Source organism: Myotis yumanensis, unplaced genomic scaffold (assembly GCF_028538775.1).
Source record: "Myotis yumanensis isolate MYYU_CA2020_CCGP unplaced genomic scaffold, mMyoYum1.0.hap1 SCAF_2, whole genome shotgun sequence".
Lineage (NCBI taxonomy): Eukaryota > Metazoa > Chordata > Mammalia > Chiroptera > Vespertilionidae > Myotis > Myotis yumanensis.
This window is the reverse complement of record NW_027223753.1, coordinates 209,361,460-209,374,167: the sequence shown is the minus strand read 5'-3', so window position 1 is coordinate 209,374,167 and position 12,708 is coordinate 209,361,460. Positions and strand designations below refer to the sequence as shown.

The window sequence follows — 12,708 nt, the reverse complement described above, 5'->3', positions numbered from 1 at the left end:
GGCCTGAAAATTAGTAGAAATCTGAATATATTTCAGCTCCATTTATATTGAAAAGGCATTAGCAAGGTTTCTAATCACAGCTGGGAAAGGGAGGAAATGGGACAAAGCAGAGAGCTCAGGGAGCTCACGTGCGCTGAGGATCAGAGCCTTTCTGGTGGTAAGACAGCCCCACAGGTGTTCTGTCGGCCACTCACTCAGCCCCAGAACCCGCTGCGAGACCTGCTGTCTGCTTGGCGTGGGGGCACCTGCTTATTGGTTTATGTGTCTTTCTAGGAAACAGGTTCTTTCTTGCTGAGGAAGAGGAGAGTAAAGCTGGTGTTCACAAGAGGAAAAGGAAAAAGAAGAAGAACCACCTTCAACCTGAACACTTAGGGTCGGGGGTCAAAGCCATTCCCCCAGAACAGAATGGGGACCCAGAACAGAACGGGGACCATGAGCCAGAGGCAGGTCCAGGAAAAGCCCAGAAGCTGGGTGGGATTGCGCTAGGGGCAGGCGTTTCGCCCAGCCCCCAGGGGCAGAGCAGCTCGGAGCACCCCCTCGTGCATCCTCCCATGCACAGCAGGAGGAAACGACCAAGGAAGAGGAGCCCGCGGTGCCAGATACTGGTCGCCGAGTCCACAGTGTCACCTCTGGAGGACTTGTGTCAAGGTGGCCCCGACAGTGGTTATGCTGTGGTGCCTGTCCCTCAGGCTTCCCCAGCCAGTGGAGCCCCAGCCCTGAAGAGAAAGCGGAAACTCAGGGCTCCCCTGGCCAACGGCAGCCCGCCCACGCTGGCCTGGCCCCCGCCCCAGAAGGAAGGCCCGGCAGCCAGCCCAGCAGACGGAGGGGATTGCCCAGCCACACTGCCCCCAGGTGGGAGACTGAAGAAAAAGAAGGGGGAGCCCAGCCGTCTTGACCTCTACAACCCGTCCACTCAAAAAACTGCCATCTTCAAAAAGAGGAAGAAAATGAGAGAGATGCTGAACTTGGTTGAACACAGCAGAGGACTGGAATCCGAACTGAAGCTCGTCCAGGTTCTGGTAAGGCAAGTGGGTTCCAGGCAGGGTGGCCACGGCTTCCTGCTGAAAGAAAGATCAGGGGCCCTGCCTCAGGCTTCCGTTTGTGATGGAGGGAGGAGGGGGAGACAGGTCAGGCCTCCGAACTAAGCAGCTGTCATGATTCATCGTTCCCTTTACCAACAGTAAAGAAATGTGACCCGTTTCCATGTCTGAGACAGTCGCCACCCTTCTCCTCCCCCACTCCTCATTCCACCCCCACCCTCCCCCCACCACACTGCTCACTCTGAGGGGCTGCAGAAGGGCCACATCAAGCTGGGAGAATCGTCTGTGGCCCAGGCAGACAGGCCGCCCTTCAGTGTAAACAGGCAGACAAGTTCCTCCATCAAATGCCGGCCTTATTTTTCTTTCAACTCAGGACCAATCGCGTGCCCATGCTTTCTTTTTAATGAAAAGACTTTCTTTCCGCTTGGCTCTCTAGGCCCATATATGAATGAAAACTGGGCTCTGGTTCCACTATTCACACCCTCACTCCGGACATACCGTGCATTCAGTGGTCGGCAAACATAACTCCATTGGCGCACAGCCACGCCTGATCGTGCACACTCCCTGCTGCTTTCACTCCTCAGCTGCAGAGAGGAGTAGTTGTGGCAGACACCTTGTGGCCCTCAAAGCCAAAAACATTTACCCCCGGCCCTTCACGAACAGGCTTGCTGATCCCTGTTCAGTACTTGTGTTTGCACTCACTACTGTGCAGCAGTGTGAATGTTAGGGGAGTTTCTGGTCAGTAAGAAGCCTTAGCTGGGGAAAGCAGAACATTCACCTGGACTTCGCTCTAATCCTAGACCTTCCCCTGACAAGCTGTGTCACCTTCCCTTGGCTCTGCAGCCTCCTCCCTGCACTCACTATTCATTTGATGCTCTTTCTTCACTAAAAATATCAGAAAATTACTTCGCATCATTTTCACAGGCCTGCACCCTCTCTTCGAGAGGATTAGAACTGTTGCTAAATAAACCACAGGGTTATCGGGGGGTTTTCCTCCAAAAAGGGCAGTGTGTCTCTACATCTCTGCCAGCAGGGGTAGGAAGGCGCGTGGGAGAGGATTCCTGGGTCTGCCCCTCATGGGTGCTCAGGGAAGGCAGACAGCTTCCAAGCCAGGACCAAGGACTTGCCAAAACCACCCGTGTGACATTGGCCACATTGGGTTTCCCAGACCCCTGCAGTCCCAGAACTAGTGCCCAGTCTTTGCTCTGGGTGGTGGTCAGCTGTAAAGCACCCAGTGAATGTTCTTCATCTGCCTTACGTGGACCTACAGTAAGCTAAGGTTCTTTTATGGAAGAAGAAAAATACGTTTTATAAATCTAGTGTTGCCTGAATGCACTGTGTTACAAAGTCTCCAGTGTGTGCAGTAATGCCCTGGCCTCCACATCACCACCACTCCCTCACTGACTGGCCCAGAGCACCTTCCAGGCCGGCGAGCTCCATTCATGGACAGGGCCTCTGTTCAGAGCCCTGTATCGTTTACACTGTACCTTTTCTGTGTTTAGATACACAAGTGCTTACCTCTGCTACAGTTGCCTGTAGTATTTAGTGTAGTAACATGCTGCACAGGCTTGTAGCCCAGGAGCAAAGGCTACGCCAGAGAAAGACAGAAATCTTCAAAACATGAGCCTTGAGTTTGAAGAAAAATAAAAATAGTTCTTGTGGCTGAAAAGATAGGAAATTTCTGTATAATTTTTTCTCTCTCCTGGGCCTCGACCAGCACAGCTAGAGAGAGGACGAGTCATGAGTAGGGGCGGCGGGGGATTGAGAAAAGGAAAGAGACAGACAGAGATAGTAGGGAAAGCTGGGACCAGGTGGGACGCTGCCCTCTGATGGAGGGACAGTGACCCAGAGCTGGTGCAGCAAGTTTATTATATACAGCATGATTCCAGGAAGTTTTACTAGAGTTTAAGACAAAGGAAATTAGTGAAATCATGGTTAAGGATCAAGCTGCAATTCTTCATTCTTGTGGCTTCTTTGTAATTGTCACTCCTGGCTGAGCCCGGATAATTGCGTCTGTTCCTTGCACCTGGCTAAACTTAGATAATGAAACCCACCCCCTGACATCTGAGCTAACGGTCAGGCCAACAGCATACCTGCCTCTGGCACGGTATGTTTCTAGGACGTGGCTCTGCCGACACCACTGGACTCAGCCAACAATCAGCTCATGCGCCTTCCCAGGCGCGCTCTACACTTCCGGGCCCGGCCAGTGTGGCTTAGTTGGTTGAGCATCAACCCATGTACCAAAAGGTCACTTGTTCAATTCCCGGTCAGGGAACATGCCCAGGTTGCAGGCTTGATCACCAGTAGGGGGTGTGTGGGAGGCAACTGATTTATGTTTCTCTTGGTGTTTCCATCTATCCCTCTCACTTCCTCTCTCTCTAAAAAATCATTTAAAAAAACATTTTTTTGAAAAGGTAGGAAACTTCTGGCCCTACTATGGTGAAGTGGCAATTCTGTTCATGAAGTGTGTGTTCTGCTGAGCCAGAAAAGGTGTTTGCAAGTCTGGTTCCAGAAATGGTGGGGGATGGGGCATCGGAACTGGTAAATAGGTCTCATTGAGATCCCCTTCAACCTGTGGCCTTGCTCCCCATGGTGTCTGCACCCGTCCTACTTTCACTTCCTGTGTGTAGGTGTGGCGCAGGTGGCCCTGGACGTGACCTCCCCTCTCTTCTCATCCCTCACACAGGGGAGCAGTGGAGCTTTCAGCCCTTTGAAGAAGAAGAAGCTGAGGACTGAGAATGACTTTGTGAAGTTTGACACCCCCTTCTTACCAAAGCCCCTGTTCTTCAGAAAAGCTAAAAGCAGCACCGCCACCCCTGTGACCCCTGCTATGCAGGTAAGCGCACAGCTACCAAACCAGAGGGGCTGTGCTCAGCAGACACTTGTCCTCTGCTCCTGTTCATGGTGCACAGGTTCCTGTTCTAGGAGCCCAGGTCTGCTGTGCGGGCTGTGCTGGGACTTCAGGGGCCGACCCTCGGGATTGACCAGAGGTGCCTCCTCTTAGAACTCATGGGAATAGGAGAGATCTAAAGAGACCAGGAGTGAAGGGGGCCCCTGAGGGCCCTGGATTTACAGATCAGATGGAGGAAGACCAGAGGGGCCTGCCACGGACACTGGCAGGTGCTCAGACTAGAAGAAGGAACGAGTGCTGTCCCCAGTCAGGTGAGATGAGCACTGTTCTGGGAAACCAGGTGGGAGGCCATGAAGGACGGGTCGCCTCTGCCAAGATGCAGACCAGTGTCTGCGGGAGGCTCATCTGGGGTTGCGTCCAGGAGATGGAGGTCTTGTTGGAGCTGTGGAGACAGGGGCCTGGGCTGGCCCTGCTGGGGAGACCCACAGTAGGTGGACTTTTTGAGAAAGCAGTAGGTGCTGTATAAATAGCCTCCAGCCGGCAGAGGGACCACTGCCCATGTGAGTGTTTATGCCTAAGACACTTTCAGGATATTTGTAAATGACTCTGGGCTTATAGAAGCCAGGTCCTCTGATGAAATGATAATGTTAAAGCAAAACGGTCTGAGGTAGAACTGGGGATTCACACAAAAATACGGGGTTCTAGGAAGAAATTTGAGAAAATGCTCCAAATCAGTTTGGAGTTCTGTGCACAAAAGGCCGGGGATGTGGGTACATTGCTCACCAGAGTTCAGTCCCATTGTAGATACAATCTAAGCAATTTTGCTCTCAAGTAAAGGCTTAAATTCTAGGATGCAGTGAGTGGGAACTCCTTATAACTTTTCAGTGTTGAACTTTTTCTATAACTTGGAGGTTTCAGACATGGTAATTTTGCTCTGCTTTCTTCCCCGGAAGGCAGAGGTGGAGTCGGCAGTGAGGCAGTTTACTGCAGAGGGGTGCTGGCACTGCCCACCTCCCAGGTCTATGAAGTGTGCCTGCCAAAGTGCTCATGCAACCCAGACCTGGGGCGTGTGCAGCGTGGTCCTGGTGAGGCCACGGACTCGGACACAGGCCCTGGGGCCTCCAGGCTGAGCGCTCCTGTGAGTGCTCAGGGACGCAGACACACAGGGCGCCTCAGCTCCTTGTGCTCCTCTCACTCCCATTATGCTTTTTTTCTGCAGCTCAACAAAGCACCGTCCAGCTCCAAGAAGGTCACCTTCGGGTTGAACAGAAACATGACTGCGGGTGAGTGCGGGGTTTGCTTGCAGTCACCGTCTGCTCCTGGGGGGGAGGGCCCTGACCCCTCCCGAGGCAGAGTTGGTCCCCATCTCCCCAGCGGGGCGGCCAGGGGAGGTGGGGTTTGGGGGTCAGGTTTTCTGGGGTCTCTGGAAGGAGCTGACCTGGTAGGAAGTGATGTGGATGGGTGGATGGCCTACCTGCCTAGAATATGTTAGTCGTCTTGGCCTGAGATTTAATCGTCTGTAAGCTATAGCCGCCTCTACCTAAATTCAGAACCACCCTACCCAAGAGGCGGGGAAAAGTGGGACATCTCTTCTTTCAGCTTTTGACATGGGTGTGATTCATTTGTGTTGGTTTTTTCCCAAAGGAAACCAATGTTTTTTAAAGTATATGAGTGTAAAACCTGACTCTCTTTAGGCACAAGTATCTATGTGCGTGCGCATCTGTATGTATGTACGTACAAATGTACGCACACGTGCACAGGGGAGCAGCTATCAGGAGAGCCCTGGGCAGCCCCGTCTCCCTCCATCTCTCCAGGTTGAGTCTGTGGATGGGGAGGTAGTGTGGGAGGAATAAATGCCAGAAAGAGGGCTCCTCCTGGGACTCTTTATTGAACCCAAGTATCACAAGGGGGCCCTCAGGGCATTTTCATTTGGGGAGTAAATTCATTCTTTTTTTTTCTTTTTTTTTTTTTTTTAGTTAAATCTTTATTGTTCAGATTACATTTGTTCCTCTTTTTTTTCCCCCCATAACTCCCCTCCTCCCAGTTCCCGCCACACCCTCCGCCCTCACTCCCCACCCACTGTCCTCATCCATAGGTGCACGATTTTTGTCCAGTCTCTTCCCGAATCTCCCATTCCCCTTTCCCCCCCAAGAATAGTCAGTCCATTCCCTTTCTATGTCGCTGATTCTATTATAATCATCAGTTCATTCTGTACATCAGGTTATTTATTCACTTGATTCTTAGATTCACTTGTTGATAGATGCATGTTTGTTGTTCACAATTTGTATCTTTACCTTTTTCTTCTTCCTCTTCTTAAAGGATACCTTTCAGCATTTCGTATAATACTGGTTTAGTGGTGATGAACTCCTTTAGCTTTTCCTTATCTGTGAAGCTCTTTATCTGACCTTCAATTCTGAATGATAGCTTTGCTGGATAAAGTACTCTTGGTTGTAGGTTCTTGCTATTCATCACTTTGAATATTTCTTGCCACTCCCTTCTGGCCTGCAAAGTTTCTGTTGAGAAATCAGCTGACAGTCGTATGGGTATTCCCTTGTAGGTAATTGAGTCTCTTTCTCTTGCTGCTTTTAAGATTCTCTCTTTGTCTTTTGCTCTTGGCATTTTAATTATGATGTGTCTTGGTGTGGTCCTCTTTGGATTCCTTTTGTTTGGGGTTCTCTGCGCTTCTTGGACCTGTAAATCCATTTCTTTCACCAGGTGGGGGAAGTTTTCTGCCATTATTTCTTCAAATAGGTTTTCAATATCTTGCTGTCTCTCATCTTCTGGCACTCCAATGACTCTGATATTAGTGCGCTTGAAGCTGTCCCAGAGGCTCCTTACACTATCTTCGTATTTTCGGATTCTTTTTTCATTTTGCTTTCCTGGTTGGGTGTTTTTTGCTTCTTCGAATTTCAAATCTTTGGCTTGATTCTTGCGCTCCTCTGGTCTGCTATTGGGTATAATATTCTTTATTTCAGTCCGTGTATGCTTAATTTCTAGTTTCTTTATCGTAGCATCAAGGGTCTCATTAGTTTTTGTGAGGCTCTCCTCAAGTTTCTTGCAAGCCCTCAAAATTGCGTTTTTTAGCTCTATATCCTCCATTTCTGTCATGTTTTTTTGTCTCCGCATTTTTTATGCTTTCTTGGTGCACCCCCTTGTGGTCTTTGTGTGCAGTCTTGTTCTAGTTAAGCCTTGATTGTTGTAGTTAATACTAGAGGGATTTGACCACCAGGCTGACTGGCTGTGAGAATCAGCTGTGTGGAAAACTTCTGTCCTCTGGGGAGGTGCTAATCTAGCCTTTGCCTGAGGCTATCCGGCAAATGGCTCTGCGCAGGGCTTGGGCGGGGCGGGTCGCACAGGATCTACAGGGCAGGCGGAGGGAGCAGTTATGGCTGCTCTCAATCCCGTTCCCAGAGGCTCTGCTTCTCAGAACCCCGGCAGCCGCTGCAAACCTCAGAGAGAAAGCTGCCCTCAGATTCCAACTGATGCCGGACAATCCTGCTTCTCCCGTCTGAGTCTGAGTCCCTAGAGACTCGCCCGGATCTGGAGCCCAGAGTCTGAGACTCCCTCCTGATTGAAAACGACAATCGCGCCCTCAGCTACCAGCCCGCTTTGCGCACGCACCTTCGTACCTTTGTATTTTCCACACTGCGCCTCCTCTGAGCCTCGGTTTGCTGTTCTCTTTCCTTCTAGTTGAAGAGTCTCTCCTCAGGCAGCTTTCCTGTGGTTCTGGGTGATGTCTGTTCCGTCTTTTAGTTGTATTTTTGAAGTGGTTGTTTGCGGCAGCAAACTCCGGTGTTTACCTATGCCGCCATCTTGGTTCTCCTCCCCTTCCTCTCTTGAGTAAATTCATTCTTGCTGGTGACTTTCATTTCCTCAGAAAGCCCTGGGGGCCAGTTCTCTGCGGGGCTGCCCTGCACCGAGCGCCCTGGCTCCATCAGGGCCTCCTGGGCAGCACGGAGGCAGGACACGGGGTGGGTTGGCAGGACAGAGAAATCATACCCATTAACGTGTGGCTCACTTTCATTGGGCAGAATTCAAGAAGACAGACAAGAGCATCTTAGTCAGCCCCACAGGCCCCTCCCGAGTGGCCTTCAACCCTGAGCAGAGGCCCCTCCACGGAGTGCTGAAGACCCCCACCAGCTCCCCTGCCAGCACCCCCCCGGGGACCAAGAAGCCGCTGACTGCCACCCCAAAGAGAAGGCCAACAGCTATGGACTTCTTCTAATAGTAGCAGAGTCCCTTTGTAAAAACTGCTTTTGTACAGAATACTCTATAAATTATAACTTTTAAAAGGTGGGGTGTTTTTTATTGCTTTATAAATTGTATATAGAGGGTCAGAGTGTGAGCCATGACGCTGCTGTGGGCATCTTGGTTGAAGTTTCACTACAAACACGGTTTGTGCTGGCACTCACCGGGATTTCCACACTCGTGGAACCTTGGTGACTCCCCTAGCGTGGGAGCCGAGAGCATGTGACCTTCACCACTGATAGATGATGCTGGCAGGTGACAGCCTGGGGTTAGACTCCATCGGCTGTCCGCCTGTGCACAGCTTGGGTACTCGTGTCTGCCTGCTTGGCTGATTTCTGGTGGTTTTTCATGTAAGTCTCCATTTAAAAAGCACCTAGGCTTTGCTCCCAGGCTCTGTGGGTAGTGGGCAGTTTTTGATCGGATGACTCTTTGAATCCGAAATACAGCTGGGGATGAGCCTTCTAGTGGGGGCAGGAGAGCAGAGCCCGTGGCCTGTGGCCTTCCCTGTGTTGCTACCTCTCAGACAGCCCAAAGTGTCCTCATCAGAGAGCAGCGCCCCCCGGCGCACCCCCGTCCAGTCATCGTGCTCTGGCTGCTCTGTATACGTAAAAGTCTGTGCCAGCGGCCTATCGCCGGGCGTCCACATGAGCAGCTCTCCTATCTTAAGTGAAAACAGTGTTCCAAGGCCTGGCCACAGCACCCGGAGACCGAGCTCCTGCTGGGAGGCAGGCGAGCAACTGCCAGGACCATTTGTGTGTATTTACTTGTTCATAGTTACCTAATATCTGAAATGCTGAATCATGCACTAGCAGATTTTTATAAAGTCCTCATTTTAATTAGAAAAGGTGGGAGGCACACAGACTTATAGTTGGAGAAACAAATGCAACTTGGAGCAGCGCTGATTAATCCTTAATCTGATCTCAGAGCCTGAATGAGGGGTGAGATGCAGACTCGGGAGTCAGGGGTCGCGTCAGAAAAGCCCCTGGCCCAGCTCATTCTCGAGTTTGCACAGTAACAAATTGCAGACCTAAAGATGCAGTCGTAACTGGGGGACACACAGTTTTGCCTCAGGTGCCCAGGGCTTCCCCAGCCTGCTCTCCACTCAGGGATCTCAGGCCTCCTAGAGTGAAAGCCTCCCTCCCCCCAAGCAGGAGCCCCAGTTTCTCACCAAAACCAGGGCCAGCCCACATTGCTACTTCCCAGCTGAGGGCCTGGGGTGCCACCCCTCCCTGGTCAGGGCTGTGGCTTCGGAAGAAAGGCCTTCTGGGATGACATGGTCCAGCTGAGTGGTTTCCTTAATCACATGACCAGGGGGGCAGACTTACCCAGGAAGGCCCTGCTGCGAAGGAAGGGGAACTGTTCTCTGCCTGCTCTATAACGAAGTGTCACAATTAGGTCAGGAAGAAAGAAACAGCGAACATTGTGCTGCTGTTAGTTCTTGTAGTGAGACGTCTTCATACAAGATGACCTTGTGGCTGCATGGTTTTAGTGAGCTACATTCGCCATCATACTTAAAAGTCATTCAAAACCAGAACTGATGTGTGAAAAGATTAGATTTGAGTTGTCAGATATTTTTAACTTCATTTTTTTTACAAAAGTATCATTATTGGTCAAATTATTTTTCTAACAACTTTTATTTCAGCTTTAAAGATAGGTCTTATAGTCAAATGGGCCATGTAATCCAGCCACGTTAAGATGTCTTCGCAAGATGTTCTAGGGCAAAAAATGGCACATTTATTGTCGTGATGTGTGCAGGACCTTCTCTTCGTAGCGCTGTATGTCACCTGTCTCTTCTGGGCTACAGCGAGTGCTCTGTGCGTGCTCCTGCACGTGCCTGCCTGCGGACTGGGTCCTGAAGGAACAGTGTGTCTTGGGTTCCACCTGTCCTCTGACTCTGTCCTAACTTACTCCATTTTGTGGGTAAGTCCAGTAGGTTTACTGTGGCTTATTTTTAATGCCTAAATTTTGGCTACAAAAGAAAAAGAAAAAAACAATTTTTTAAAATTCTCATTATGTATACATACAAGAATGTCAGATAAACTATTTAGAATACTGGTTTTCTACTTGATGCATGCTATTTTCCTAGGTAAAATGGCCAAGGGGACTTGGCAGTCCAAAATAGGAAATAATTTAATGCTGTCGATCTTACAGTATTTTGTAAAACAATCGTCTGTACGATTTGGTATCACACTTTACAGCGTATTGTCCTTTCTAACTTTTACTGAACTGAAAGCACAAAGGGGAGTATAAAGCAGTTGTTATTGTTGGAAAAAAATATGAAATTGAGTCCATACTTTGATTTTTGTGTGTTTTCTCTGAACTCACCTGACTGCTGGCAAGGACTGTTTGTTTACGACCACTTTGTGTTAGTGTCTGCAGGGTTTGTCAGTACTCATCAAAGCCAAGTTCAATAAAAAAGTTGTTTTTGCCTCAGACTTGTATTGGATATTGACGGTCAGTGTGCATAAAAATACGCCTCTCGGGGAACTGCTCAGTGCAGCAGGGGTGGGAGGTGTTGGCGCCGTTGTGAGGGTTTGAAAACAGACTGTTCAGGCACCTGTCCTTCTCATGTGTTCACTACACGGAGCTGGGGGGGAGGCTGCTGGGACACTCTCGCGGGAAGGGGGAGCAGACACTCGCTGCCAGACCTACCATAAAGCACAGGCCTCGGCCTGTGAGGACGATGCCGAGGTGCCACTGTCCTGGGTGCCTCCCCAGCTCACCCCAGACCGCCGCCAGGTGTTGAGGGCACTGTGGAACAGGAAGGCCCACCCCCCATTCGTATGTCCTGACCCCCGTGTCCGCACTGGGACCACACAGCACTGCACCACCCGGATGCACTTGTGTTCGTCCGTCCCTCTAACAAGAGGCATTGAGTTTTCTGTCTCAAATGTAGTTCCAACATACTGCTCTTAGAGAAACATCCATCTGTTGTCCAACTTATTTATGTGTTCATTGGTTGCTTCATGTATGTGCCCTGACAGGATCGAACCTGCAACCTTGGTGAATCGAGACCAACTGAGCTACCCGGCCAGGGCTCCTCTGTCTAGTTCTCTGTCTTCACCCCTCTTCACAGGGCCTCACCAGGGCCCCCTTCCTAAGATACTGTAGGGATCAGGGAGCAACCCTGTCCGGAAGGTTTGGGGGTTAGGGCAGAGGTTACTTCACCCTCCCTCCACAAGCCTAAAGACACACTCGGAGGGCATTTTTCGGAGTGACCATCACTGGATCTCCCCATCTCTGCGCCTGCAGCTCTGAGCTTTTGGCCATCGGCTGGCTCCCGCTCTCCCGCTGCCCCACTTCTCGCCCCACATGCACTGCCTTTGGCTCCTTTGAGCCCCCATGGCTGTCCCCCTCTTTCCACATGCACCCACTTGGTGAGCTCAGAGAACAGCTTTGCACATGACAGGAGCCACCCTCCTAAGAAGACTACTTCTCCCTGCGTACACGGACTGTGTCCTCTACACCAGCGGTCACCAGTCTTTCGGACCTCACGGACCACCAGTGTTCCCTGGACCACCGTTTGGCCCCCGCTGCTCTACACCACTCAGTAAATGCTGCACCTCTGCTGTGCCAGGCCTCGTCCTGGACGAGGTACTGCAAATGCAGGGGTCAGCAGACACAAGCCGTGCCCTGACGTGGTGGGGACAATAACCAGGTGACCGTGTGCTTGTCAGCAGGGGACAGGAGCTCCAGACGGGAAAGCAACCCAGGAAGAAGGCAAGGATGCAGTGGGCGCTCGCCCTGTCATATGTGACACCGCCCCACCCCTGGAGAGCTGGACAACTTTGTGCAGATGGCACTCAGACTTCGCAAACACGGTCTCCTTTTGAGTTTCTACTGAACTTCAAGCACAAGGAGTATAGAGACAATCGGGAAACGGTTGCTGGTTTTATTAAGTGTTGGAAAGAATATTAAATCGAATCCGTATTGACTGGGGCGGGGAGGGGGAGGGCTTTAAAAAAAAAAGATAAATTGAATCCATACTTTAATGTTTATGTTTTTTCTTAATTTACCTGGCTGCTGGCAAGGCCTTTTTGTTTGCAGGAAGGCAGCATTTGAGCAGACACCAAAAGAGGTTGAAAAGTGACTTGGGTGTATCTGGAGAAAGCATTGCAAGCAGCAGGAACCATACATGCAAAGGCCCTGAGGCAGGGGCATGTGAAGAACAGCAAGGAGAAGTGGGGCCTCCAGGTGGCAGTGCAGGGAGCTCAGGGACCCCAACTGTCCCCCAAAGAGGACATCTGACATGCTGGTCAGGATGACAAAGACAACCATTCAGAGTCTCTAGGGATTGGTCAAAGGGCTGCAACAAACTGAGAAGCATGTATTCAACAAAATCTACAGAAGCTGAGTAAGACTAGCAGGAGGCTGTGACGCGAACCTGGGCTGCAGCCCTGGCCCATGGTTCTGCCTCCCAGGAGTACTTCAGTGGGCTCTGCACCCAGGCAGTTCCACCTCCCCTTCTGGGGATGGGGCAGGGTTGGGGAGGGGGAGCAGGGGGGAGGGAAAGAGCTGTTCCACCTAGATCAGCAACCAAAGTGACATTTACCTCCAAGCTTCCACAGA

General features: G+C 50.8%; 1 protein-coding gene across 3 annotated transcripts in view; it reads left to right on the top strand.

Annotated features, from left to right (window-relative positions):
- The window catches only part of RRP1B (ribosomal RNA processing 1B), a 29,683-nt gene extending 19,111 nt beyond the window's left edge, over positions 1–10,572 (top strand). For all 3 annotated transcript variants that reach the window (XM_070407104.1, XM_070407102.1, XM_070407103.1), the window contains 4 exons: positions 274–1,019; positions 3,727–3,876; positions 5,111–5,174; positions 7,923–10,572. In XM_070407104.1, coding sequence (XP_070263205.1) covers positions 274–1,019; positions 3,727–3,876; positions 5,111–5,174; positions 7,923–8,116 — 1,154 coding nt within the window. In that variant the 3' untranslated portion in view covers positions 8,117–10,572. The remainder of the gene's footprint in view (positions 1–273; positions 1,020–3,726; positions 3,877–5,110; positions 5,175–7,922) is intronic.
- The last annotated feature ends 2,136 nt before the right edge of the window (positions 10,573–12,708 follow it).